The sequence below is a fragment of the Ursus americanus genome, chromosome 2, assembly GCF_024610735.1.
Source record: "Ursus americanus isolate L20-20 chromosome 2, mUrsAme1.1.p, whole genome shotgun sequence".
Lineage (NCBI taxonomy): Eukaryota > Metazoa > Chordata > Mammalia > Carnivora > Ursidae > Ursus > Ursus americanus.
In genome coordinates this window covers 84,943,059-84,968,796 of record NC_142128.1, presented here as the reverse complement: position 1 = coordinate 84,968,796, position 25,738 = coordinate 84,943,059, and the positions used below count along the sequence as shown (strand labels likewise).

At 34.3% G+C, this 25,738-nt stretch overlaps 1 protein-coding gene across 2 annotated transcripts in view; it reads left to right on the top strand.

Moving 5' to 3' along the window:
- EDEM3 (ER degradation enhancing alpha-mannosidase like protein 3) overlaps positions 1-25,738 on the top strand; it is a 66,882-nt gene that overhangs the window by 26,171 nt on the left and 14,973 nt on the right. Inside the window, exons 7-17 of one of the 2 annotated variants that reach the window (XM_045811299.2) lie at positions 5,551-5,685; positions 7,997-8,102; positions 12,690-12,787; positions 14,378-14,503; positions 14,718-14,801; positions 16,088-16,171; positions 16,673-16,797; positions 21,129-21,294; positions 21,599-21,753; positions 22,674-22,827; positions 24,894-25,085. In XM_045811299.2, the coding sequence (XP_045667255.1) occupies positions 5,551-5,685; positions 7,997-8,102; positions 12,690-12,787; positions 14,378-14,503; positions 14,718-14,801; positions 16,088-16,171; positions 16,673-16,797; positions 21,129-21,294; positions 21,599-21,753; positions 22,674-22,827; positions 24,894-25,085 (1,425 nt within the window). Of the gene's footprint in view, positions 1-5,550; positions 5,686-7,996; positions 8,103-12,689; positions 12,788-14,377; positions 14,504-14,717; positions 14,802-16,087; positions 16,172-16,672; positions 16,798-21,128; positions 21,295-21,598; positions 21,754-22,670; positions 22,828-24,893; positions 25,086-25,738 lie in introns of both variants that reach the window. The other variant, XM_045811298.2, reaches the window with a different exon arrangement.

Here is a 25,738-nt window from a genome sequence, read left to right as displayed (position 1 = left end):
TTGAGGCTGAAGAAAAATACTTCATAGTATTTTTCTTCTATAAAACTATATAAAACATTATATAAAACTATATAAAACTATATAAAACATTTATATTGATATTTCAGTTTTGCATTTGAGTGGTATGAGAGTTTAGATTCGTTTAAGGCTTTTATGTGTCACCGCGTAACAGATTAGATTATGCTGCAGAAGGAAGAAACAGACGCCAGACTAGAATTTGGGCACAGAATTATTTGTGCAGAAGATACGCTTGAAACAGTGAGAGTGGGTGTTGGCTTTCCAGTAGAGAGGATTTGGAGAGAACACAGGACAGAGGGGAATGAGGAGGAAGCAGAGTGTTGGAAAAGAGAGTGTTCAGAGACTCAGGAAGAGAACCACAGGGTAGTAGCAGAAACTCAGGAAGAGAACCACAGGGTAGTAGCTATGGTGTGATGAAATCTTAGAGCTTCAAAAGGAGGTGGTTTTAGAAAACAATAGAATTAGATGCAAACAGATCCTTAAAGTATGTAATGTGGGAGAATAAAAGGGAGGGAAGGGTTCAAACTAGGTGAAAACACAGGACCATTCATTTTGAGATTCCTGGTGTTGTTAAAGAGAGGTGGCAGCCGAGTCTGTTGAGGGAGTTCTGTTTTGCCCCCAAGAAAATGTTATATTTAAAGCAAAAAGAAAGAAGCCATTGACTATGGGAAGAACTTTCTATGTTGATTTATTAATTTTTAAAAATATTTTATTTATTTATTTGAGAGAGAGAGAGCAAGAGATTGAAAGCATGAGTGGAGTGAGGGGCAGAGGGAGAAGCAGACTCTCCACAGAGCAGGGGGCAGGGCTTGATCGCAGGACAGGACTCCGGGATCATGACCTGAGCCCAAGGCAGATGCTTACAACTGAGCCCCAGGTGCCCCTGATTTATTTCTTTATTAATGCTGTTGCTTTCTCCCTCTTGTCCAAGTTAGACACCTCAGCCATTACTAAGTTCTGATAATTTTTTTCTTACTGCTGGTAAGTTAGCTGAAGCCAGTGTAATTCCTAAACTATTGTAAATACCTATCTTACTCTTTTCTCTCTGGTTTATTCTTTATGATGTTGTGGGATATCAGTGAGGTGAGGTTCAGTGGGGTGGAGTCCAGAGTTGACGACCAAGAAAGAATTCTTGAGGCGTCTTTGGTGCAAAATGGTGGTTTATTAAAGCCCCGCGGACAGGACCCGTGGGCAGAAAGAGCTGCTGCCCGGGGTTGCGAGGGGTGGCTGATTATATACTCTGGGGCTGGGGGAGGTAAGGAAAAAGGGAGGTTTCAAAAGGATTTTCATATGTTAAAGAAGACATTGTCAAGTTAAGGTGGTTTTTCCCTCTAGCAGGGCATTAACATGAAGATAGTTGAGAACTTCCTAGAGGAACATCACGTAGCCCACCCAGGAGTGAGGGGGTGGGGGAGGTTGCAGGGTGTAGGCTTATGCTCTGTCTTCAGCTAGCCTTCTGCTCCCTCATCATTTAGAGACTTAAAAATTAATCTTACTAAAACAATTTTTATCAAATTACACTCAGAAGTTCTACTGACTCTCTATTGTACAGAGTATCTCTTAACTTTCAGAATTCATTATGGTTTGGCAATAGACTTTCTGACCTCTCAGCACCTCACACCCCAATGAAATGCGTGTTCCATTTCAGCCAAAGAATCCGTTAGTGTCCCCCAAACAGCGAAGGTGTGTTTTTCTTTCTTTCTTTCTTTTTTTTTTTTCCATTTCCATGCTGTTAGGCCTATCATCTCCATTACCTGGCATAACTTTTCTCCCAGTATAAATCAAGTAAGACTCACTTTCACCATCAAGAAACCTTTGACTGGAGAGCCAGCGTAATTTAGAGCAGTGCTTTTCAAACTGGAGGTCATAGCGTATTACTTTACCCACCAGTTTAGTGGATTGTGACCTGTGCTTTTTTTTTGTTTTGTGAAACAGCGTATTTATTAAATTTCTTATTTAAATTTCTCGCTCTTGATAGTTTGACTAGCTCTTCTGTGAACATCTTTATACAGATCTTTTTACTTCTTCCATAGGATAAATTACTAGGAGAGGAAATGGTAAGTCATAGAAATAGGGAATGTTTTTTAAGGCTTTGGGTACTTATTGCCTAGTTGTTCTCCAGAAAGGTTCTATTTATAATAGTATATGTGTTGTTGTACTGTTGCCAACAGTGTGTATTGTTATTTTACCAGTTGAATGAGAAAAAAATTGTTTTAATGTGAATTTCTTTGCTTTTTAGTGTGGTTAAACTTGTTTGTTGATCTTTTTATTTTCTTAGCATATTAAAATTAAAAACAAAGCTATTTCAAATAACCTACATGTTTATTTAATTGAATTTACTTTTAGTAAATACTTTTAGTTTTTGTTGTAAATGGAGGTGCTAAATTTTGGGGAATCTGGCATTTCTTCACTTTTGTCGTCACATGAGAAACAGGAGAGGAATTAAAACAGTAGCTACTAAGAGTATTATAGTAAAATACTATAGTAAAATAAGAAAATAAAATCTGGCATTTCTTCACTTTTGTCGTAACATGAGAAACAGGAGAGGAATTAAAACAGTAGCTACTGAGAGTATTATAGTAAAATACTATAGTAAAATAAGAAAATAATACATTTTCTTATACTCTTAAGTATCAAGAAAATTTTTTAAATTGCTTTTTACAAGAGGACTACAGATAGAAACTAAATGTCTTCCTATCCTGTCTTCTTCACACTTACGAGGTTTTACTAAGTCTCTCTTAGATATGCATACATAATTGATAGTACTGCATTAATGCTTTCAACTCAAGAATTTGCTGAACAGAAATGATATTTTAGTGGTTAATGGTCATGTGTTACATCTACATATAAACCCTAGAGGTAGTTCACACTTTGTGATGCCATTTTCTCAAAGTTAATTAAAAGCACCGTGCCAGTTTTTCATTTAAGACCTCATTTCCAAGGTCAGGTAGATGATTATATCCACAAAACATAGGGTTAATGGGAATTCCATTTTGATTTTGTACACATTTTAGGGGTCTTTTGGGTATAGCAAATATATGATGTAGATAAATTTAGTGTAGGTAATTTAAACTTCTACCTTTCAGTTAAAAAAGAACCACTTTGTGATTCCCAGGAACATAGGACCAGGAGGAAGAAACCAGGTTCCAAATTCCTTCTAAGTTCAAAACCTTTATTATACTTTTAACCCTTTTTGTCTGAAGCCTTTCAAGTAAAGGGCAATAAGCTCTTTGTTTTTAACTTCTACATGACTAGACAGATGCCCCTACCAGTGCCCTTTCTACACTGGTCCTCTGAGATCTAGTCAGGACAACTGCAGCTTATCTAACCAGCCTCTCGAGCAAAAGTCAATAAGAGGATTAACATAAGCAAAAAAGACGTTCAACCCCTTTTCCTTGTCTTATAGAAATGGTAGTGCCCCCTGGAGGTTTGCACTTGGGGATTGTTTAATAATGCAGATCTTCAGCATCTGAGATGGAAATGATATGATACTATATATAGTTGTATTAAGAAATAGTCCTTTTACATTATTTAGTAGTGACCATCGTGGGTCAGTAAAGACTATAATGCAGTATATGACCATCTTAAATATTTTTAATGTACAGAACTTCAGTGAGTCAAAGTATTTCCTTTGTTTTTTTTGTTAAAAGATACTAAAAATGGGATATAAATGCTTTCTGTCTTGCCTTTGCTTTTTCATGACTACTTCCCTGGACTTTGCCATTGTTAGCTCTCAGTTATTCCCAGTCCAGTGATATTTTTATCAAATATCAGTGATGCTTCTTCTGATTTTTAGGTCTTAGCGTTTGTTGTTAGTTCCATTTGTTTGGCATTTATTTATGACTTTCCATTATTAGTTACCGTCTCCATTTATATATATCTGTCGTATTTGCTCTGTCTTGCTTTTAAGCTCCCCAAGGACAAGGATCTTTTCATTTACTTTGTATCTTAACATAATATTCCCTACATAGTAGATAACTATTGATCAGTTGATTGTAATAATTAATAGAACTAACCAGAAAATATTTTTCACTATTGACTGTTAATACAAATATTTATAAAAATTATTATACTTTACCTTAGTGCAGTTGATGTAAATGTTTTATTATTGAGGATGTCTTCATTTTAAAGTTTATTCTTTTTTTTTTTTAAGATTTTATTCATTTGAGAGAGAGAGAGAGAGCACATATTGGTGGGGGGGCGGGGGGGGGCAGAGGGAGAAGGAGAAGCAGACACCCCGCTGAGCAGGGAGCCTAACACAGGGCTCAATCCCAGGACTCTGAGATCATGACCTGCACCGGAGTCAGTTGCTTAACTGACTGAGCCACTTAAAGTTTATTCTTAACATCAATTTTAATTCTGTTGGTAGAGATATAGGTAACATAAGAGGGCAAGGGATGGTTTCCATTCTGGTTTTTGGTGCAGAACTACCTAAAGCCATTTATTCTTTCAGAATTATAGATGGTAGAGATAATTATGAATTTGAGTGGGGATAGAGAGATGCTTCTAGGCTAATAGGACATGGAACATGATGCCTCAAGTGACATTTTGGAAAGTGAGGTAAATGGCCAACATAACAATCCACTCCTTGTGTCTCACCTACATTTCACTTTTGTTATTTGTTTATTGGTAATGAGTGGGTATTATCCCTGTCTCCTTGTTTAGATACTCCTAGAGTGTTGATTGGACCCTGTTAAGGTAATAGGCATACCCAGCAATTGATTTCAGCGGATAAGTTGAAATAGGAATTTATTTGAACTTCTTATAGAGTCTGAGTAATAACTGATCTGGAAACATGATTTATAGTTGATGTTTTTGTTTATTGTTATGAGAAATCCTCGGTATATGCTTGCTTCTTTGTTATTTATTTGGACTGCAGAAGACCATTCGAATTTTAATCAGTTTCTGATCAGTTCGGTTCTGGTTAATCTAAGTTTATAATGTAGTATAATTTGGCTGTCTTTGAATTATAAGAAAAAAATACTCCTTCGAAAAAATTTTCTTTGTGTTGTTTGATACCCTGTCAGCAAGGCAATGTAGTCTATATTTCAAAACTTTTAAAACCTGTAAACAAAATTTTAATCTCCTTTTAAATATACACCATAACGTAATCAGTTTTTTTGCTGTGAAGGACTAATATAGTACTGGTTTTTCGTAAATTCTCACATAAATCTAATTTCTTTTAGAGCTAGTCTAGTTTCCTGTTCTTGTACTAACTAGTTCAAACTGTCCAGAGAATAAAATTGTTATAGGAGGTATTTTCTCTGTGTAATTCTCATATGGGTACTGAATTTTGGTCTAATTGAGGAAGGAAATAAATGAAAACTATTTACCCCATGAATATTATATGTGTAGAATGTCCTTCTTGAGATGTTAAATTGGATAGTCACAAAGATCATCAAATTTCAGTGTTTAGATATTTTGTGAATTATTTCCATGATTTGATGAAAAATCTTGATTGAAAAATAATCTCTTATCCAGAAGCCATTTTCTCTCCATAGTTGCTAATGATGATCTTCTGATTTTATTTAGATTAATTTAAAGTTTGGTATTAGAAAGCCGGAAGCGCGGACAGGAACTGAGACAGATACCTGTACAGCTTGTGCAGGTACCTTGATCCTTGAGTTTGCTGCTTTAAGTCGATTCACAGGAGCAACAATATTTGAGGTTTGCTTTTCATAGTCTTTGATCTCTTGGGTGTTGGGCATAACTAACTTTATATCTTTTTTTCATTGCTCAAGTATGAGGATTATCAATTGGATGATTACTGTCATTTTAGTGAACTTTTGTCTAGATTCCACATATGGTTTTTGTCAAAAACCTAGAAGTCATTGTGAGATATAGGTTAATACAACTTTGCATTTGTTCACAAACTGTACATTTTTAGGTTTATTCTTAGGAGATTTCTAGCCTATTATAGGAATTTGATATCACAGATGTCTTATATGAAAAACTGTCTTTTTGTTCTGTTATACTTCTAGATGGTCTATTGCATTTCTGAAAACTTCACGAAATAGTGAAATTTTTGCCCTTCTCTTGATAGAGAGTCATATCTGTAAGTTTGTTTACCCCAAGGTTAATGTTATTTCTTATCCAAAAGACTTAATATTCCCCAAGTAATTTGGTGTAGACTAGCTATATTTCACACTTTTAATTTTATCTATGTTTAAGCATGTCATTGTGTGCAATAATATCACAAAACACCCTCTTTTTCAAACATATGACTTAGGAAAACTTTAAAAATTCAGCAAATGGCACACATAAAGCAAGCAGAAGTAGGGACCACATACTAGCATTAAAGACTTTTCTCTGAGTGTTAGTAAAACAAGTCAAGTGGTCTTTGTGCGTCTGTATGTTCAGAGTGTCAAGGACAGATTTATCACGTTTGGTTTAATTTTTATTCTGTACTTTGCTGACATATTTTCCTTTCATTGAAAAGTATAGTCACTTTTGCACTGTTTAATTGAACTACAAACTCTGAGATACTGATGCATTTATAGGTTAGGAAAGTGAGACTCAAAGAGGATACGATGCACAGCTATGGGTGAATGAGTAGAATTGGAATTAGAATCCGTGCCTTTCTAAATTCAAAGCCCATGCTCTTTCCACTGGTGTATTTTGTGCTTACGAGTGAATCTATTTGAAAATTATGATCTTTTTAACTTCATGAATATACAGTAATTTATTGTGAGAGAAGCAGCCTGATGCAGTTGACAGCATCGATCCAATATAGGGTTGGCAAACAACAGCCTTGGGGCCAGATCTAGCCACTGCCTATTTTTGTGAATAAAGTTTTATTGAAACGCAGCCATGCTTATTTATTTTTTTGCGACTATGACTGCATCTGTACTAAAGTGACAAGAGTCGAGTAATTGTGACAGTGACTGTATAGACCCATAATGCCTAAAATACTTATTATCTGGCAAAAAAAGTTTGCTGACTTTTGGTCTAATATATAAAGAGACGTGAGGAATTCTCATACTAGTTGTTCTATAATTCAGTTTTAAACTTTGGTTAAATCTTTGCTTTCACTGGGCCTGTTTTCTAGGATAGGAACAGGGAAATCTTTATGAAACTTTCTGGCTCTGAAATTATAGCATTTAATTAAAGCCATAGTCTGCTTTGTTTTAAAAAATCAGCATAAATAAGTTGAATCAAGAGCTAAGACTATTTTATACTCTGTTCTTAAATCTGCAAAGTGGCAAATTGGTTTCATTTTTTTTCTTCTGCAGAAGTACTTCTCCAGTGCTAAATAGATTCATGTTCTGAAATTAAGTTTAACTTAGAAACTCTCCTGTACATGTCTTATGCTTTTATATTTTATAACATCTTTTTATCGAAAGCTAATAATTTGTTAAAAAATTATTTTACTTTAGTGGCCAATGGATAAAAATAAGTGGAAAAAAAAAGAAAAACGTGTCATAAAGTTATGTTGTTATTGTCAAATGAATACTGGTGAATTTATTTACTCTTCACTAACAAAGTTGCATGCTATGTAAAAAGTGGGCTCTTGAAATGCCTGTGTTTCAGAGATGACATATCAACTTTGGAATTCTCTTCTAATTCTCTAAATAAGAGCATGCAAGGAGATTTTCACTTTGTATTTAAATGATAGAAATTACTTTAACAAGCTCATTTAATTATGGCAGCAGTTAATATAATTTAAGAATACATGTATGTGAATGTGAACTTGCACTAGAAGTATTAGATGAACGTGATGGTCTCAAAGTGAGATCCCTGCCACTAAATAGTATTTTTAGACTCATTCTTTTTACCTAGGCTTGATTGGCTGAAAAAGAGTCAAGATGTGACTTGTAAGGAAATTTAATTTAATGTATATATGTATTTTAATGATTATCATAGGAATTTTATATAATCCTTAAAATATTCTGTGAGCCTTTGACTTTTGTTTCTTTGTTTCCTGTTTGCCAGAGATGTGCAGTTCTTCAAGTATGTTTTTCTTTTTTTTTAATTATAGGAATATGCAAGAAAAGCTCTTGATTTTCTCTGGGAAAAAAGACAGCGAAGTAGTAATTTAGTGGGTGTGACTATAAATATTCATACTGGAGATTGGGTAAGAAAAGGTATGTAAGTTGGGCTTTTTTTTTTTTTTTTTCATGATAGTTGGGCTTTTTAAATCAAGCCTTCATATCTTCAGAATGGTTGGAAAATAAAGGATTTTCATTTGTTAAAATAATCTTTGAGACAGTATAAAGCATAGTTTTTTACCAGATTGCTGGAATTTTAATTTAACCTGATTTTCTTCTTTGGGACCGGATAACAGTACACTTATTCTAGATAGACTTACTGTTTTACTTTATACCTTAATGGGTATTGCATCGTAGATACAGGATATAGATGAAACACTAGAACTAGTTTCATTGAGAACTAGAGAATCAGAATACCTCGATCATCTCACATTAAGTGGAAATCTATTTAATAATGTTATCACTAGATGATATTGAAGTGAATTGTAATCATGAGATAAATGTTACATGAACAAACAAGATATAGAATTATATAAAGAATATAATTTTATCTTATAAGACACCCCTATAGTGCATAGATGAATGGAAATATAGTAGAATATTTATTCTTAGTAAGATTATCTTATTTATTGTTTGTTTAGTATTATGTAAGATTTTTCCAAATTTTATCTAAATGGTCCCTGAAACTAATCTGAATTCTGGCTTCAGAATTCTGCCATTTCTTTCCTTTTTTTTTTAAACCTGCTTGGAACTCAGGTGCAAATTAATTAGAGTTAATTTTAAATTAATCATAATCCTTGGTTTTTAACACATTCATCATTGGTCCATGCATGGCCCATTTTACTTAGTCATTTTTTTTTCAAGATTTTATTTGTCAGAGAGAGAGAGAGCGCGCACGAGCAGGGGGAGGGGGAAAGGGAGAAGCAGGCTCCCCGCTGAGCAAGGAGCCTGACATGGGAATCATGACCTGAGCCAAAGGCAGATGCTTGACTGACTGAGCCACCCAGGTGTCCCTTATTTTTAATAATGTAGTAAGGACCCACAACTGGACTATTACATGACAACATACACTTTGCATATTATCCTTGACTCTTCCTGCCTCTGCAATCCCATACCTCTGCCTTCTCTAACTGAAATAGTCAACATTCTTATTTTCTACTGATCATTTGCTTTTAATAAAGTTTTATTGCATCTGTATGTATTCTTAAAAAGTATATTTTTTGTTTTGTTTTAAACCTTATAAAATCATACCACATCATGCACACTTTTGAGACTTTTTTCACTTAATATATTGCATATTGTTGCATGAAGGTGTAGTTCTTTTTTTTTTTTTTTTAGGCTGCTGTATAGTATTTTATTGGATGAATGAACCATAATCTGGGCATTTAGATTGTTTCCTGGATTTTACTATTGTGAATGGTAGTGCCATGAATATTTGTATGTTTCTCCTGTTATATATGTATAAGAGTTTTTCTTGGCTACGTGTGGAGGAGTGGAATTTTTAGATCATAGGATAAGTTAATGTTCAACTTCAGGAGATAATGTCACAATTGTTTTCAAAACTGTTTTCCAAAGTTGTTTCACCACTTCCACTAGCAAAATATAAGAGATCCCATGGACCAACATCCTCTCCATTGAGTAATGTCAGACTCAAAAGATTTTGCCCATGAAATAGATATACAAATGACTTCCCGTTGTAGTTTGATTTGTATTTCTTTGATCACTGATGATGTTGAACACTTCTTCATATTTATTGGTCATATAGGTTTCCCTTTTTTTGATATTGATGTTTTTGTATTTTGTCCATTTTCTATCCAGTTAGTTGTACTTCAAAAAATACTGTTGATACCTATATGATACTTAACGATTTATGTGATAACTATCCATTAAAATTTATTGACGTTTCCTTTTTGGCCCAGAATGTGGCCAGTTTTTTTTTTTTTCCCCTTTTCCCAGAGAAAGAGAGAGAGTGCGCATGCATGCCCACAGGGTGGGGGGAGGAGCAAAGAGAGAGGGGAAGGGAGAGAGTGAATCTTAAGAAGCCTTCGTGTTCAGTGCAGAACCCAGTGTAGGGCTTGATTTTAGGACTCTGAGATCATGACCTGAGCCAAAACCAAGAGTCAGGTGCCTAACTAACTGAGCCACCCAGGTGCCACAATCATGGCTGGTTTTTGTGAACATTTTGCATGTTTTTTAAAAAGTGTATATTTTCTCATTGTTGGGTATAGATTTCTATGTATGTCAATTTGCTCAGTCAACATTCAGATCTTTGCTGATTTTCTGTTTGCTTGACCTACCAAGAATTAAGAAACGTAGATAAAATTTCTTACAGTGATAGTGGATTTCCTAATATCTCCCTGTAGTTGTTTTGCTTTATATATATATTTTTGGGTGCATTAGTCTGTTTTATTGGGTGCATTCATTTAAGATAGCTTTCTCTTCTTAGTTGAGAGAAATATTTTTGTATGTTTTGTTTTAAACATACAAATGATTTAAAATATTTCATCATTATGCAGTGATCATCTCTAATAATGTTCTTTGTCTTACAGTCTGTTTAATCTGATAGTAATACAGCTACATCAGCATTATTTTGCTTAATTGCCTGATAAGTTTTTTCCTGTCCTTTTACTTTCAGTCTTTGCAGGTGCTCATGCTCTAAGTGTAACTCTTATAAAATTTATAGATTTTTTTAAAAAGCCAATTTGTCAGTCTTTGTCTTTTAATTGGTGATTTCAGTCCATTTACATTTACTTGTATTTTTAATATATTTGGACTTATACTATCTTAATTGTAATTTCAGTGTGTTCCATTTTCCTGTTTTCTCTTTAATCCTTTTGTTATTAAATGAAACCTATAGTTACCTCCTAGTAAGACATGAACTTTAGTATGTTCTCCTATCTCTGTCTCCCACAGCCCCAACCTCCACCCCCCGTTTTGTTAATATTACATAGTTATTTAGTTCTTATTCACTATAAATATGTTCTTTCTTCTTTTGGTCTTAGTACAGCCCTCCTTCTCTTTCTTTAAAGGTAACAAACTGTCAAGGTATTTGTTCACTTGAACCTTGTATATTGCTTGCAGTATCTGTTAGATTTGTCGCCCTTCTTACTTAAGTATTTATCCCCGTTTTCAGTAACTTTTAATAGTTTCTGAGGCCTTTTATGCCTAGCAGTTTTATTATGCTTTCGTATTTGAGTGACAGTTCGGCTGTATATAATTTTCTGTTTAAGTTCTTTTCCTTCAAGTCTTTGAATATACAATTCTATTGTCTTCTTACATTGTATGAAAAAATCTGATATGATTCGATTTTTATGCCCTTATGTGTGTGATCTGCTCTTCCTCTATGGAGACTAAGAATATCAAAAGCAAAGAGAAATTTCTAAAAATGTAACTGTAATTTTGGGTGTAGAATTTTCTTTAGCTCTCCTTTTGATATTCTGTGGGTCCTTTCTATTTAAAATCTTTGTTTTTAATTGATGAAAACTGGTCTTATTTTTTAGATATTCTTTTCATTTTTATTAATCTCTCTTTTTGCAGTTCCTGCTATCCTAAATCACTTCTGTTTCTGTCCTCCATATATTTTACCTTTATATTTTCTTTCTTTTTTTTTTCCCTGCTTTTTTTTTCTTCTGGAAGAGTGCTACATGTGATCTTCCAGTTTGCTGTTCTGTTCCTCAGGTGTATCCTTTATGCTATATATCCCATCTGTTTTGTTATTTTAACTGCTAATTTTTTAGTCCGTATATTTCCGCCTGATTAAAAAATTTTTCTTCATGGGATGCCTGACTGGCTCAGTTGGTAGAGTATGTGTTCAATCCCCATGTAGGGTATAGAGCTTCTTAAAGGTTTTTTTTTTCTTCTTATTTTATATTGTTAATATCTTCCCTATCTTTAGTATGTCTATTAGGCTAATTGTGCCTGTTCTCAGGAGTAATCTGGAGGATACCTGGAGCACCGACCCGAGTTGTAGCAAGTGTAGGAGGAAATGTGTCGTAAGATAGTGGTTGGGTAGAAGCAAGTGCAACGCTCTAGCAGTATCCCTCCTGTTTGATTCTTTCTTAGCCATGTCGGGCTGCCTTCTGCTCCAGGCCAAAGCCACCCCCTCCCCGACCTGCCCTGCCCTGCCCATGCTGCCAGGTTTCTTACAGTTTTCTTATTTTCCTTCTGTGGTCCTCAGTGATGATCTTGGAGGAAAAAGATAACAACCATGTTAGTTGCAGCAATTAAAATTGGCATCTCCAAACAGCAGCAGTCTTGATATCATATCTACTCTAACTTTAAAGATTGATATCTTACTGATAAAGGGTCTAAATGTTTTAAAAAATGCATTCTGGTCCTCTCTAGTGTTTCCTTTTTTGAGTTCCTCACTGAGAAAATGAACTTTGAGAAACTTCTTAAAACTAGTATCTCCTGCTTTTAAATAAGACTAATGTAACCCAATTTTGCAAAGTAAGATTCTTTTTTTGTAAATATACTAACCATTATCAGCAAGGAACCATTGCTAGGTTGGGTTGGAACCATTGTTAAAGTAGGGTTAATTCTATAAATGTTGAGGTTTTCCTTTAAACAGTTTTATGTTTAGACTAATGTTTCATTCTTAGGGTACTAATACCTGCATTTGTACCCTGTCAGGAGTTTTTAAGACTTGTTTAATAGTCACGTTTATATGTATTTTTTCCATAGATAGTGGAGTTGGAGCAGGGATTGATTCATATTATGAATATCTATTGAAAGCCTATGTCTTGCTTGGAGATGACAGTTTTCTGGAAAGATTTAATACAGTAAGTTGATCTAATTTTATATTAACTTTAGAGCCAATTTTATTTGAGTGCCAGATTTTGATAGAAAGTGAATTATCTGAGTGACAGTCTGCGAAATAATCTTTTTAAAATGTGTTAGTTTTTTTGTCAGTATTCCCTGATGATGTTGGACAGGGACAGGGCAAAGCTACATACATTCCAAAAATTAGTTTACAGAGTGGTTTTGTTTTCATCTCTCATCAGAAGTTTTTAAGTTCTGCCAGTAAATCATAGACTAGGTAGATTTGAGTTTACCTAATCTTTTACACAAGGAGGAAAATTTATTGGAATAAATTATGTTATCTTTCTCCTTTGGATTCCAATTCTTGTTGAAATCTTGGGAAGTTTGGCCTAGTCCTTGAGCACACCAAGCATGCAGGACTTTGGAGATTTAGAGAAACTAGTGAGTATTCATTTCAAAAGCAGGTCTATAACTCTTGAAGTCTGGGTCAGAACTACAGGCGTATATTTAGGGGAGAAGGAGGAGGATTATTGAGCCTGATTGGATTGCCTTTGTATAATTGAAATCAGTATAGCAGACTCATCTGCTATATCCTGTATTCCTTTGAAATCATTTAGAATTTCTTTGTGCACCCATTGGTTCACCCACGTTACTGTGAGACAGTATGGTATAGTGGCTAAAGTATGGGAGTTGTCCTGCTTGGGTTTAAATCCTGGTGTACCACTGGTTTTGTGACTCTGGGCAAGTAACTTTGCACTGTTTGTTCCTTATACACAAAATGGGAATACTAGTATTATTCATAGAGTTATTGGAAAGATTAAATAAGCTAGTGCATGTGAAGTGTTAGAACAGTGTCTTAGCATCTAGCAGATACTCAATAAGTTATTAAATAATAGATGAGTTAGGAAAAACCAATAAGAGACCTAATAGGTTGCCAACTGAATACTTTAAAAAACATGATCACATATTGTTTATTAGATTATAACAAAATTTTCTTGAGGTGAACAAGGACAGGTTTTTTTGTTGGCTCATTATCATGGATTGACTAACAGCTCAACCTGTTGTTGTCAAACCTAAAAAATATCTAGGAGGAGAAGATAAAAGAAGGGAGAAAAAGGTTCTTACGAACATAAAAGACAGATGTGGCAGACTATAAGCGTGGTAACAATGATCAAATGCATTAATTTAAGTAGTGGTGAGCACGGGAGTAGTACATTAGCTGAGAGGGGACCAAACTTCCTATACACAGGAGAAAACACAACTAATTCTGTAGTACAGAAGCCTGTAACTATATTTCAAGAGGACATAAGAGCATCCCTTGGTCACAACCATGGGCCAGTCCCACAAGACAGCAATAGGATCTCCCTTCAGAAGATCTTATATTAACTATAGTCTTTAATATTCTGTATCAGAATTAACACAGGGGAGTATATATAATATATTTTAGAAAGATTTCCATATAGAATAATTTAAATATTTAAATAATTAATAGTAAATGTATTTGTATATAAATTCAGGTTTACTTTCTTCACAGTGCAATTTAATTACTGTTTTTCAAATAATACGTCTTTTTTCATCTACTTCCATGAACGCATACTGTGGTCTTCTAGCACTACGATGCCATAATGAGGTACATTAGCCAGCCGCCTCTGCTACTCGATGTGCACATCCACAAGCCAATGCTGAATGCTCGGACTTGGATGGATGCTTTGCTCGCCTTTTTTCCAGGTTTGCAGGTAAAAAAACCCAAACCAAACCCACAAAAAACCCCATACTTTTTAAGTATTAACGTAGAACAATTAAGTGCATATGTGATCTCTCAAATTGAATTACCAAAATGGAGTCACATTTTAAAATGTATTAATGTACATTTTTCTATTTATATAATGACTCTAGATAAAATCACTTCATGTTTTATTAGGTAATTTTATTGTTATTGTTGACTTCTAGGTCTTAAAGGGGGATATTAGACCTGCTATTGAAACTCATGAAATGTTATATCAGGTGATTAAAAAACATAATTTCCTACCAGAGGTAAGCAAATCGTCTTTGGAATTCTAATTTACATATACAATAAGTTGCTGTTTTAAAGATAGCAAATGTTATCTTCAGGACTGGCTTATTCTTTTTTATTTGTTTCTTTTCCTGGTTAAATAGTTTATTTAATTTGTTTTTTGTTTATACAGTACTGTATACGTTTTTCCTTTTTCTCATGATCAAGAGAAGTCTAATTTAAGGTAATGCTGACCATTTATGTAAAAAAAAAAAAAAAGAAAGAAAAAATTCCAAATTAGTATTTCTCAGCCTTTTCTAATCTCTGCCATTACATACCTATTGTCTCATTCTAACTTTTACATATACTCACCAGCTAGAGAAGACTTTTTTACTCTTTATTTTCTAAAGATTATTTTATGAAAATGATATACATTGAACATATACTCTTCCTGATCACATAGACTGCCTGGTTTTTATATATTAGTAATAAATATTCTTGCTAGCTTGTTATGGCAAAATCTTAACTGCACACATTTTGGCTTTCCAGAAATGTGCCATTAAAAATTTCCAAATTCGTGTATGTATTCTGTCCCTGCTTATTCACCACAGTCTGTGAGATATCTAAGCCTTCCACCAATTTAGATTGCTTCCTAAGGTGTTTGTTTTAGAAAGTGTAGTTTTGTTAGACTTCAGGTAAGTAGGACTGTGCATTGTAGAAAATTCATATTCACTCAGAATAAACCGAGGTTCGACTAAAAACATCGTATCACAGATGAAGTTTTATTTGGTTCCCATAAAGGTTTTGGTTTTATTTTAATCTTTTTTTTTTAAAAAACCAGTTGGCTCTGTTAGTGAATAATTTCAAGTGAGACTAGTTTTATTTTTAAATAATGCCTTGTCTCACTCCACAGAGGATTTGAAGTTGTTATAAAAGAAAGCATATGCTAAAATGCTAAAATAGAAATATGAGAACGAGGGACTTAATAATTAAGAGGAAAAAATGGAGATAAGGAAAAAGAAGAAAACACAAAGACCCATGTAGTGGCATTACTGAGTTTCATAGTTTTCTCTAACCTTCCTAATAGCCAAAATGATCATTTGCAAAAATAATTACATGTAATTGGTAAAAATAGCACCTTGGCAAAAATGAACTGTGATTTTAAGGAATGAAAATTTTCATCTTATAGATGAAAATTGTTATCAGTATTTTAATCTTTAATTTTTTTATGATCTAACTTATGTCCTACTATGTACTCTAGAACCACTTGTTTATTTTTTAAATCACATTTCTGTACTTATTTTTATTTACATGTTGTTTTGTCCAGGCATTTACCACAGATTTCAGGGTACATTGGGCTCAACATCCTTTAAGACCAGAATTTGCAGAAAGTACCTACTTCCTGTATAAAGTAAGCTATTTTACCTCTCTTTTTGCTGTTTAGTCCCCATTCTCTGTTGGATATCTCACTACCTTATAATAGTAATGGGTTTTCAAAGTCCTTGTTTGGTGTTATAATGGTTGGATATGTTATGGTTTTCATTCATCTAGTCCATGAAAGAGTTGACATCTAAGTTTTGTGTCTTTTCAAAATATTTACATTTCTAAAAAGAGAAATGTTATATTCTAGAGCTGCTTTCTAAAGCATGTCTCTTACCTTTCTGGGCATTAAAAATTTTATCAAAGGGCTGAGATACATAGTTGGACAGCTTTCCAGTTGTGTGTTTAAGAAATTCCATAAAGCAGATCCGTGGCTTATTTTCAGAGCTAAGTTCTGTGTAACATGTGCTCCAGTGCCTGATACAATGTCTAAGCACCTAGTAGGTACTCAATAAATATCTGATAAATGAGTGGGTATATGGTAATATATAAGCTATATATATATGTATACATATATTCTCCTTTTTAATAGGCTACAGGAGACCCTTACTACCTTGAAGTAGGGAAAACACTTATTGAAAATTTAAATAAATATGCTAGAGTGCCTTGCGGATTTGCTGCCATGAAGGATGTTCGTACTGGAAGTCATGAGGACAGGTAAAACAATTCCTAACATCCCCTTTCCTCAGGGTAACTCTGAAACAACACAAAATACAACTCTTATTTAGAATTCAGATAAGCCTAATGCTTCTACAAAAGGTTCTTGAAGATGCAAAACATAGTTCATTGTGTTTATTTTTTTAAACTCTTGAATAGGCTCTTTAAAATTGTTTGAACAGTTTGTATTTTCATCGTAGTGCCTGGCATATAGTAGGTGCTCAAATGATTTTTAAGTACATGAATAAATGAATGTTAAATGTCAGAACCTTGGTATTAGGAGTATAGGAATGGGAGGAGGGGGGTTCTGTGTTAATAGTTTTTATATTATGTACAATGTTAGAAATTATCAAGATGATGGTGAATGATCTGGATTATAATTTGTGTTGAGTCAAAAATTCCTCAAAGTATATCTTAGTGTGTGTATTCTTATTCTCTTGCCGATTTGAAGGGCTGGGGAAGACCATTGGCAATTTCTCTTTCACCGGATACTGGATAGATGTGGATGGCATGAAATACTCAAGCTCTAAAAAGCATACTTTGGTTACTGTGATATTCACGAACATTACAGTTATTCCAGAATTACTTATCTGATTATTTTAACCATCCAGAACCTAGCAACACATCTCTAATGAACACTAATGTTTGTTTATTTGGTTACCAAATGTTCATTCCACAGGTGTTTATGAAGTGTTTTATGTGCCAGAGTTAACTAGTTTTTGAGGATTAAAGATAGAAGACATGTCTTTTTCCATCTTTGAATCACTGAGAGTAGGCAGGTAAATAGACGTTACAGCATTGTATATGTGCCATGAAACATATTGAAGATTGGGATGTGACAGTCCTTGCAAGGTTTCTGGAGTCTCCTGTATCTTGAAGGATGAGCAAGGATGAGAGAAAAGTAGTAAAAGGAATTTCAGGCAGAGGGACTAGAGGCAGGTGAGACACAGCTCTCATCGTTTACTCAGAGTTGTCCCTTAGTCCTTCACTCAAGAGTATTTAGATAATAGTTAATGAGGCTTGAGACCTACTTCCCTGATCATAGCTGATGAGAAATGGATAGGTTTTGGGAGGTAGGCAGGCAGATACCAGCAAGAAATGAAAGCAGATAGGCTGTGTGTTTAACATTTATTGACTGCTTCCTACATTCTAGACACTCTTCTAACTAAGCCCCTGCTTTGTTTATTAATTCATTTGATCTTGACAACAACCCTCTGAAGTGTAATTTGTATTATAATCTTCATTGTATAGATGAAGAAGCCAAGGCTCAGAAAAGTTGGGGAACTTACCTAAGGTCACACAATTAGTACGGTTAAGTCAGAATGCTTATCAAGGCAGATTGGCTCTTGAACACAATGCTGTTCTGGCAACTCATGCAAGGAACAATAATTAAGCACCTACTGTATGCCAGGCACTGCACTTAGGTGTGGGGATGGAAAGAAGAATTAGAACCAGTTCCTGCCCTCCCTTGACTTGTAGTTAGTGAAGAAGATAGGTGTGTAAAGAAATAATTACAACCATGTGATTTGTGCTGTAGTAGGAAAAGAGTAACAGGTTGAGGAATTACAGAGGAAGGCATGATTTATTCTATTTAGAGAGTTCCAGTTTTCTAAATTTAGCATTCTTCTATTTTTCCCTATCAAACATTCCTTATATGACATCGTTTCTAGACCGTTTACCACTGCCTTTGCCCCAGTCTGATTATATTCCAATATATAGAGTATCTCTTAAAATATCATGCCCAGAATTAACCATACTGAAGATGTGCTGGCAAAACATCACTGTTCAAAACAGTTGTGAGGTTGCTCATTTTCTGAGCGGCTGATGGGTTTACACCCTCTATCCACTTGAGGATCACTGCTTCATCAACTCACCGTTCCTCATGGCAGCGTTGTATCTCTCTGCGTTTGGCCCAGCAGAAGCTTGAGAACTCCTACTAATCTTCATCATTCTGTGTTACTAGATGTGCTTTAGATATTTTAGCAGCTTTGTTATATTTAACTCACAGTGAGCTTGTGGCCAGTTGACTTCAGTTACTTAATTGTGGCCTGCTGACAAAAGGGTATTCTCCATTCTGCTTTTGAGCAAGTGATTTTTTTTTTAGTGTAAACTTAGAGCTTTATACTTAGCAAAATTTGATTTTGTTGGGCTTTATGTGTGTGTGTGTGTGTGTGTGTGTGTGTTTTCTAGATCTAAAAGAGAGTTTGAATTTCATCTCAGTCATCTAATGTACTATCTAAATTACGTGTTTTCAGTGATCTGCAGCTTAGATGGGCACACCTTAAAAAATTTCCGCCTAGGGGCGCCTGGGTAGCGCAGACATTAAAGCGTCTGCCTTCGGCTCAGGGCGTGATCCCGGTGTTCCGGGATCGAGTCCCACATCGGGCTCCTCCGCTGGGAGCCTGCTTCTTTCTCCTCACTCGCCTGCTGTGTTCCCTCTCTCGCTGGCTGTCTCTCTGTCACATAAATAAATAAAATCTTTAAAAAAAAAAAATTTCCGTCTAAATTGTTGGGGAAGAATTCTGATTAGGACCATGACTAGTGTACCTCATGGTGTGACACTTGAGAGCTTTTAAGTAGCAAGCTCTTTGCATCTGGTTGCTTATTCCCTTACAGATCTGCTGGTGTTATCCCCTGGCTCACCAGCATACATACACACTATTTTCAAAATGGAAATATCTGTATGTTCCTTAACAATCACTGAAAGAATATAAATGGCAAAAAGAATATGAAAATCTTCGCTAAGACACTTCCCTACTTGCTCACCCTAAGATAACCACTGTTGGCTCTTTGATAGACAGTCTTCCAGACAGTTTTATTGCATATGTGTTTGCATTTGTGTATATGTTAATGGTTTTTGAATACAAATTAGATTAGATGATATGATTCCCAGTTTGCTAGCTTTACCCAACTCATACTGTAGTGATCTTACCATTTCTTTGTTCTTAGTGTTTACAAATCATCTGTTTCATAATCAGTTCTGGAATTCACCAAAAATCAACACCCTGCTCTTCAGTCTACACTTCTCAAGTTAGCATTTGCTCATGATAATAACTATCCCCCAGAAAAAGTTAAATTATCATAAGTATATTCCAGGTTGACGGGAAGTGTTTTATCTATTCTGAAAAGATTAACATACAAAATGTTCAAAAAAGTTTTGAAACATTACAGGTGAGTCGTTGTTCCAAAACAAAGCATCATTGATGTATAGGAAAAATAATGATAGCTCTGTTTTTGAGCTCCTACATATGCCAGGTGCTACGCTAAATAATGGATTTGTAGTATCTCATTTAGTCCTTACCCCAGTGTTAGGCATGTGTTATTATTATGCCCTTTCCAGAAGAATAAACTGAAGCTCACATCCTTATATAATATCCCCATCATTACACAGCTAGTCAGTGGAAAGTCTTTTCTATTTCCAGAGCCCGTTTCTTTACCTCTATGTTCATTGCCTCTCTTGTTCATTCTTTAGTAATACTGTTAAAACTTGCTTTTGATTTAGTAAATGTTTATTGAGTGCCTACTGTGTGCCAGGACTTGTGCTTGGCTGGAGGTGTGAAACTATGCAATCTGTCCAGTAAATTACAAGTTATTACTGCCAAAACGTAGGATGCTTTTGGAGGTAGTAAATGTAATTAATTCCATTTACCTTAACTCCATCTAACAGCTGTGCTCTATTTCTGCCAGTTTTAATTTTATTAAAGCTTTTCTTTAAAATATTTATTAAAGCATTATAACATTAAATAATCTGTAAAGTCACATATATTTTTATCTCCTTTGTTTCTTCTGTATTTCTTTTAACAGGTATTTAAATATTTACAAAGTTATAATCATAGTCCCTGTGATTTTGTGTTGTACTTTTTTCATTTAATTTTTTGTGATTTCCTTTACCTTTAAAGCTGTCTTGTTTATCACTTAAATAGCTACATAATGAACTCCATCAAAATTGTATTACTTTATCCAGTTTAATATTAATTGAGTTCTTGTGTGGCTCTCAGTAGTAAAGTTTATCTGCATTACCTCCCTGCTGTCGGTTCTCTGTAGAAGAAATGGAAAACTCTCCTTCATTGGAAGGCCAACAGGAAAATCTTGTCTGTGTATTGACAAGGTTTAGTGTACCTGTGTGGCAGGCAGCCCCTCTGGTCTTTTTCATTTCCTTGGAATATGCTTGGAGTCAAGACTGTTACCACTGGGGGATAGATAGATTCTATAGTACTTTGGACATCTAAATTGGTATAGACATGTTTATTGACCTTAACTCTGTCTGTTTCAGAGAGTTGGCATTTGAATATTTTTATGTTCTTAGATTTATTTGTGACCTTTTATTTTAGAATGGATTCTTTCTTCTTGGCTGAAATGTTTAAATATCTTTACCTGTTATTTGCGGATAAAGAAGACATTATTTTTGACATAGAAGATTACATCTTTACAACAGAAGCTCATCTGTTACCTCTTTGGCTCTCTACTACAAATCAAAGCATCTCTAAGAAGAATACAGTAGGTTATGTTTTTTAATTAAATGTCTTACTCTCTTTCATGTGTTTATTTTTCCAAGTGAAAAGTAATCCATGAATAGAATTCAATAAATATATGTATGGTAGGAGGAAAGTGTATTTGTTATTTTATTTTGTTTTCTTTTATTGTATTGTTTTATCCTGTATACACTTACTACTTACTGTATTCTTGTTTTGTTTTTATTGTTTTATCCTGTATACACTTAGATTTCACTTAATGTTTCATTTGAACCAACTATAGTGTTAAATAATTATTTTTATTTATGTAATATTGTTTTATATTGTAGACTTCAGAATATACAGAACTGGATGACAGTAATTTTGATTGGACTTGTCCAAACACTCAGATTCTCTTCCCTAATGACCCATTGTATGCTCAGAGCATTCGTGAACCCTTGAAAAATGTGGTGGATAAGAGCTGTCCTAGAGGCATCATCAGAGTGTAAGATGTTATTATTTTGTATCTGTTAATAACAAAGTTAGTAAATGACAGAGAGTGTAAAGAACATATAACAGCCAAGAAAACATTCACTTAGACCAAAGACATACTGAAGTATGTAGTTATCACTAATTAAAAATTATTCATTGGTAAAGTTAGATGGCAAAGTTTATTCTGCAGTAATGTCTTCTTTATTATGGAAATTTTGTTATAGAAATTTATTATGGTGGTTATTTTGTTTAATGAACTAAGTATTAATAGTCAGTGGGTGGTATATAATAGTTTTTAAGTTCTGTAGTTCATTTTTACACAAAATAGTTTTGTCAAATATTTCCACATGTCTTGTATATGTAGAAAGTATTTTTCCTTTAATCTGTAGTTTCTATGTAGTGAAAATATAGTTTTTGTTTTATTTGATTTTATTTTTTGATAAAGTACTTATTCTTGGTTTTTAAATAAAAATTTTTGGCTTAATGAGTTCATTTTTTCCCAAATAGTTACATTAGAAAGGCCATCAATGAGAAATTAAAAAAAAAATTTTTAAGTGAGTGTTATTATTCACAGATAGAAGTATTATTTTGCTTTTAAAATATTGGGAGAAAACCCTGTTTTTCAAGGAAGAACTCAATAATAACAAATCCCCAAGCCAACCTATTCTGTACTATCAGATAGTTATAAGGCTGTTGACGAATATAATCTTGTAGATAATATATATGCTTTGGTAATTGTAAAGTATATTTGAGAGCTGTACCACTTAATAACCTAAGTTATATAAGGGAAAATAGCTGTTCCAGTTTTTCCAGTTTCATTAGTTCTAAAACTAGCAATTTTGCAAATATCTAAAATTATTTTTATTTGTCTTAGGTTTTCCCCCAGTTCTGATCTGTAGTTTTTTAAGCCTTGCCTGTAATTACTTTTAGCAGAGAGGAGAGTTTCAGGAGTGGAGCTAAACCCCCTCTGAGAGCCAGAGATTTCATGGCCACTAACCCTGAACATTTAGAAATCTTGAAGAAGATGGGGGTGAGTTTGATTCACCTCAAAGATGGGAGAGTCCAGTTGGTTCAACATGCAATCCAAGTAAGCCATTGCTGTACTAATTAGATACCATCTCTGCCCTTTTTGGTCTCATCAGCTTTCATAAGATAATGACATTTGGCTTTCTAAAAACTTTTAATATATGATTTAAAGTTAGAGAATCAGAATTTTAGGACTTGGAAGTATCTTGGAAAGCCATGTAATTCAGTCCCCTCATAGTATAAATCAAATCACAAGTAGGTTGGGTTATTTGCTTAAGTCAATAGAGTCAAATGTAGAGCTCAAGTCCAGATTTTTCTGTTTCTCAGAACCTTGTCTTTCCACTATTTAGAGCAAATCTTAAAAGCTAATAATTAGTTTTAATATCTCTGTAGTTTACAGTATTTTAATTTCCAAAAAGCTACTGAATCTAAGTATTTTATTCATTGTGGAAATCAAAATTTGCAAGTATTTGTCTATGCCTAGGAAAAATAGCATGCCTTTTTGGGAAAATTCTTTTTTTTTTTTTTTTTTTTTTGCTTTAAAAGCTTTCATAACATGAGGCCTTTTAATTTTTTACCTTATTCACCTTATTGGTACATTACACCTAATAATGTACCTTATTAGTACATTGATTCTGAGAAAACACATTTTGCTAAAGAATTTCAACGTGGAACCATACCTGGTATCCTTTAATCTCAAATTCAACTTTCCCACAGCCTTAGTTTCCCCTGATTTCTTTCTCATCTCTGTTGTCACATCCATCCTTTCTTAAAGAGTCTTCTGCCTGCTTCCTTATGTTTCACTTACTGTCTCAGTAGTGGGAGTGACATCTCTAGTACATTATTTTCACTTACGCCACCCAGTGGCCTCTTAATCCTTATTGGATTGACTGACCCCTTTTTAAAACATTACCCCTTTCTTGACTTTCAGGGCATTCCAGCAACATATATCTTTCCTGTATATCCCATATATATCTTTCCCATATATCTTTTCTGTTCATTGTTTTGTGGATTCCTTTGGAACTTTCTTTTTTTTGGCACAACCACTCAACATAGGCACTATCAGAGAATCTGGATCATACGTTTTTCTCTCTGTTTTCTTCTTAAGCAGTCACATCTGTTTCTACAAGCTCAGCTGTCATCTTTGTACACGTATTTCTTAGATATACATAGGTAACCCTGATTCCTAATTTTACTCTTAAAATCAGCTTTAATCTGCCTGTCATATGTATGACATGTGTCTGCATCTCAGTTTCAGTCTGTCCAAACCTGAATTAATTATCTCTTCCTGCCCCTCAGTCCATCTCTCTTCCTTTTTGTTTGCCATCTCAATAGACCCTAACATCATTTTCTTAAGTCACCAAAACTGGACATATCCAAATAGGCTTGAACTTGTTTCTGTCTCCCAACTCCTCTCTGTTCCTTCTTATCCTTCAACTCCTGTCAAGTCCAATTGACTTTTCTTGCTAAGTGTTAGGAATCTACCTTTTTTCCAGTACAGTCAGGCATTCTTCAGCTTTTCCTCTGTTAAGACTCAATTAAAATATCATTCTAAATATTTCCCAGATCCACACTGGCAGAATCAATCATTCCCTTATCTGTGCTGCTAGTCGAATTTCCCAGTTGAGAATTTTATCATAGGTAAATTTATATGTCCTCTAGATACAAACTTCTTAAAATGAAAGACTTTCTCCCCAGTTCCTAGTCAAGTGGTGGGATCTTAATAGACACCTGATACATATATTTTGAATTTAGTGTGATTATTAGTTCATAATTCCAAAAAAGGGAAGTATGGGTCAGTATGAGGTTTATTTCTTAAAAGGGGAAGCAGAGGAAAAATCAAGCAAAGTAAGCATTTCAGCATTTGGTGGAAGTCCAGTTCTCAGTTTGTATCAGAAGTGGTTTGTAGAACAGTGAAAGAGACATTGAAAAAATTATAAATGTTACTTTCAGAAAATATTTCCAAAAGTAATATTTTTAGGACAAATCAGGCCATAAATATTTGATAGGGACTGAAACCAAAAGGGTAAATTTTAGAGTAGATTATAGTGCATTAGTATTTAAGACATCAAAAAGTTGAAAGTTTTCATTGCGAGAAAGGATAAAATTAATCTGTTTTTTTCCTAGGCTGCTAGTTCAATTGATGCTGAAGATGGGTTGAGGTTCATGCAGGAGATGATTGAACTGTCAAGTCAGCAACAAAAAGAACAGCAGCTACCTCCACGAGCTGTACAAATTGTTTCCCACCCATTTTTTGGCAGGGTAGTGTTGACTGCTGGACCAGCTCAGTTTGGGCTAGATCTGTCTAAACATAAAGAGGTGTGTATACTTAAAATATGCTTGTTGAAATTGAATGCATTGTGTAAGTATCGTCTAATTGCTTAGTCTAATTTAGTAGTTTTAATTTATTAAACCTAAATATTTAATCTAAAACCCAAATATTCATTCTCCCAGATTAAAGTAGATTAAAAATTAAAAGCATTTCTTGAAAATTTTGAGTCATAATTTCTGTATACAATATGCTTATAGAATTTTACTTAAAATATTGTTCAGATACTGTCCAATTCTTGGCCTGTTCTCTAATTTGGTATCTTTAATTTATTTAAAAATGGTTTTTTGGACTTTTTAACAACGACTAGAACCTTTTGTTGAACAAAAATCTAACTTGGAGCCTTAAGGTAGAACACAGCTAAAAGCGGAGATGGTCTGTCTGGCCAGGTTGCTGTGGAGAGCATGACACTGCGGTCCCACTGAGCCACCTTGGAAGACCACTAAGCCAGCCCAGCCCCTTAGTTTTAACCTAGGAAACAAACACCTACATTGCTAAACAGTTCACAAGTTCATCTAATGGGTTGCATATTGGGACCAGACCCAAGTCGCCCGATAATCTAAAGCCAGTGCTCTTTGAACTCCATTCCCCCTAATTGAGACCTTTTTTTGTGTGTGTATTTTAAAGCTTTACGTGTAAAGGT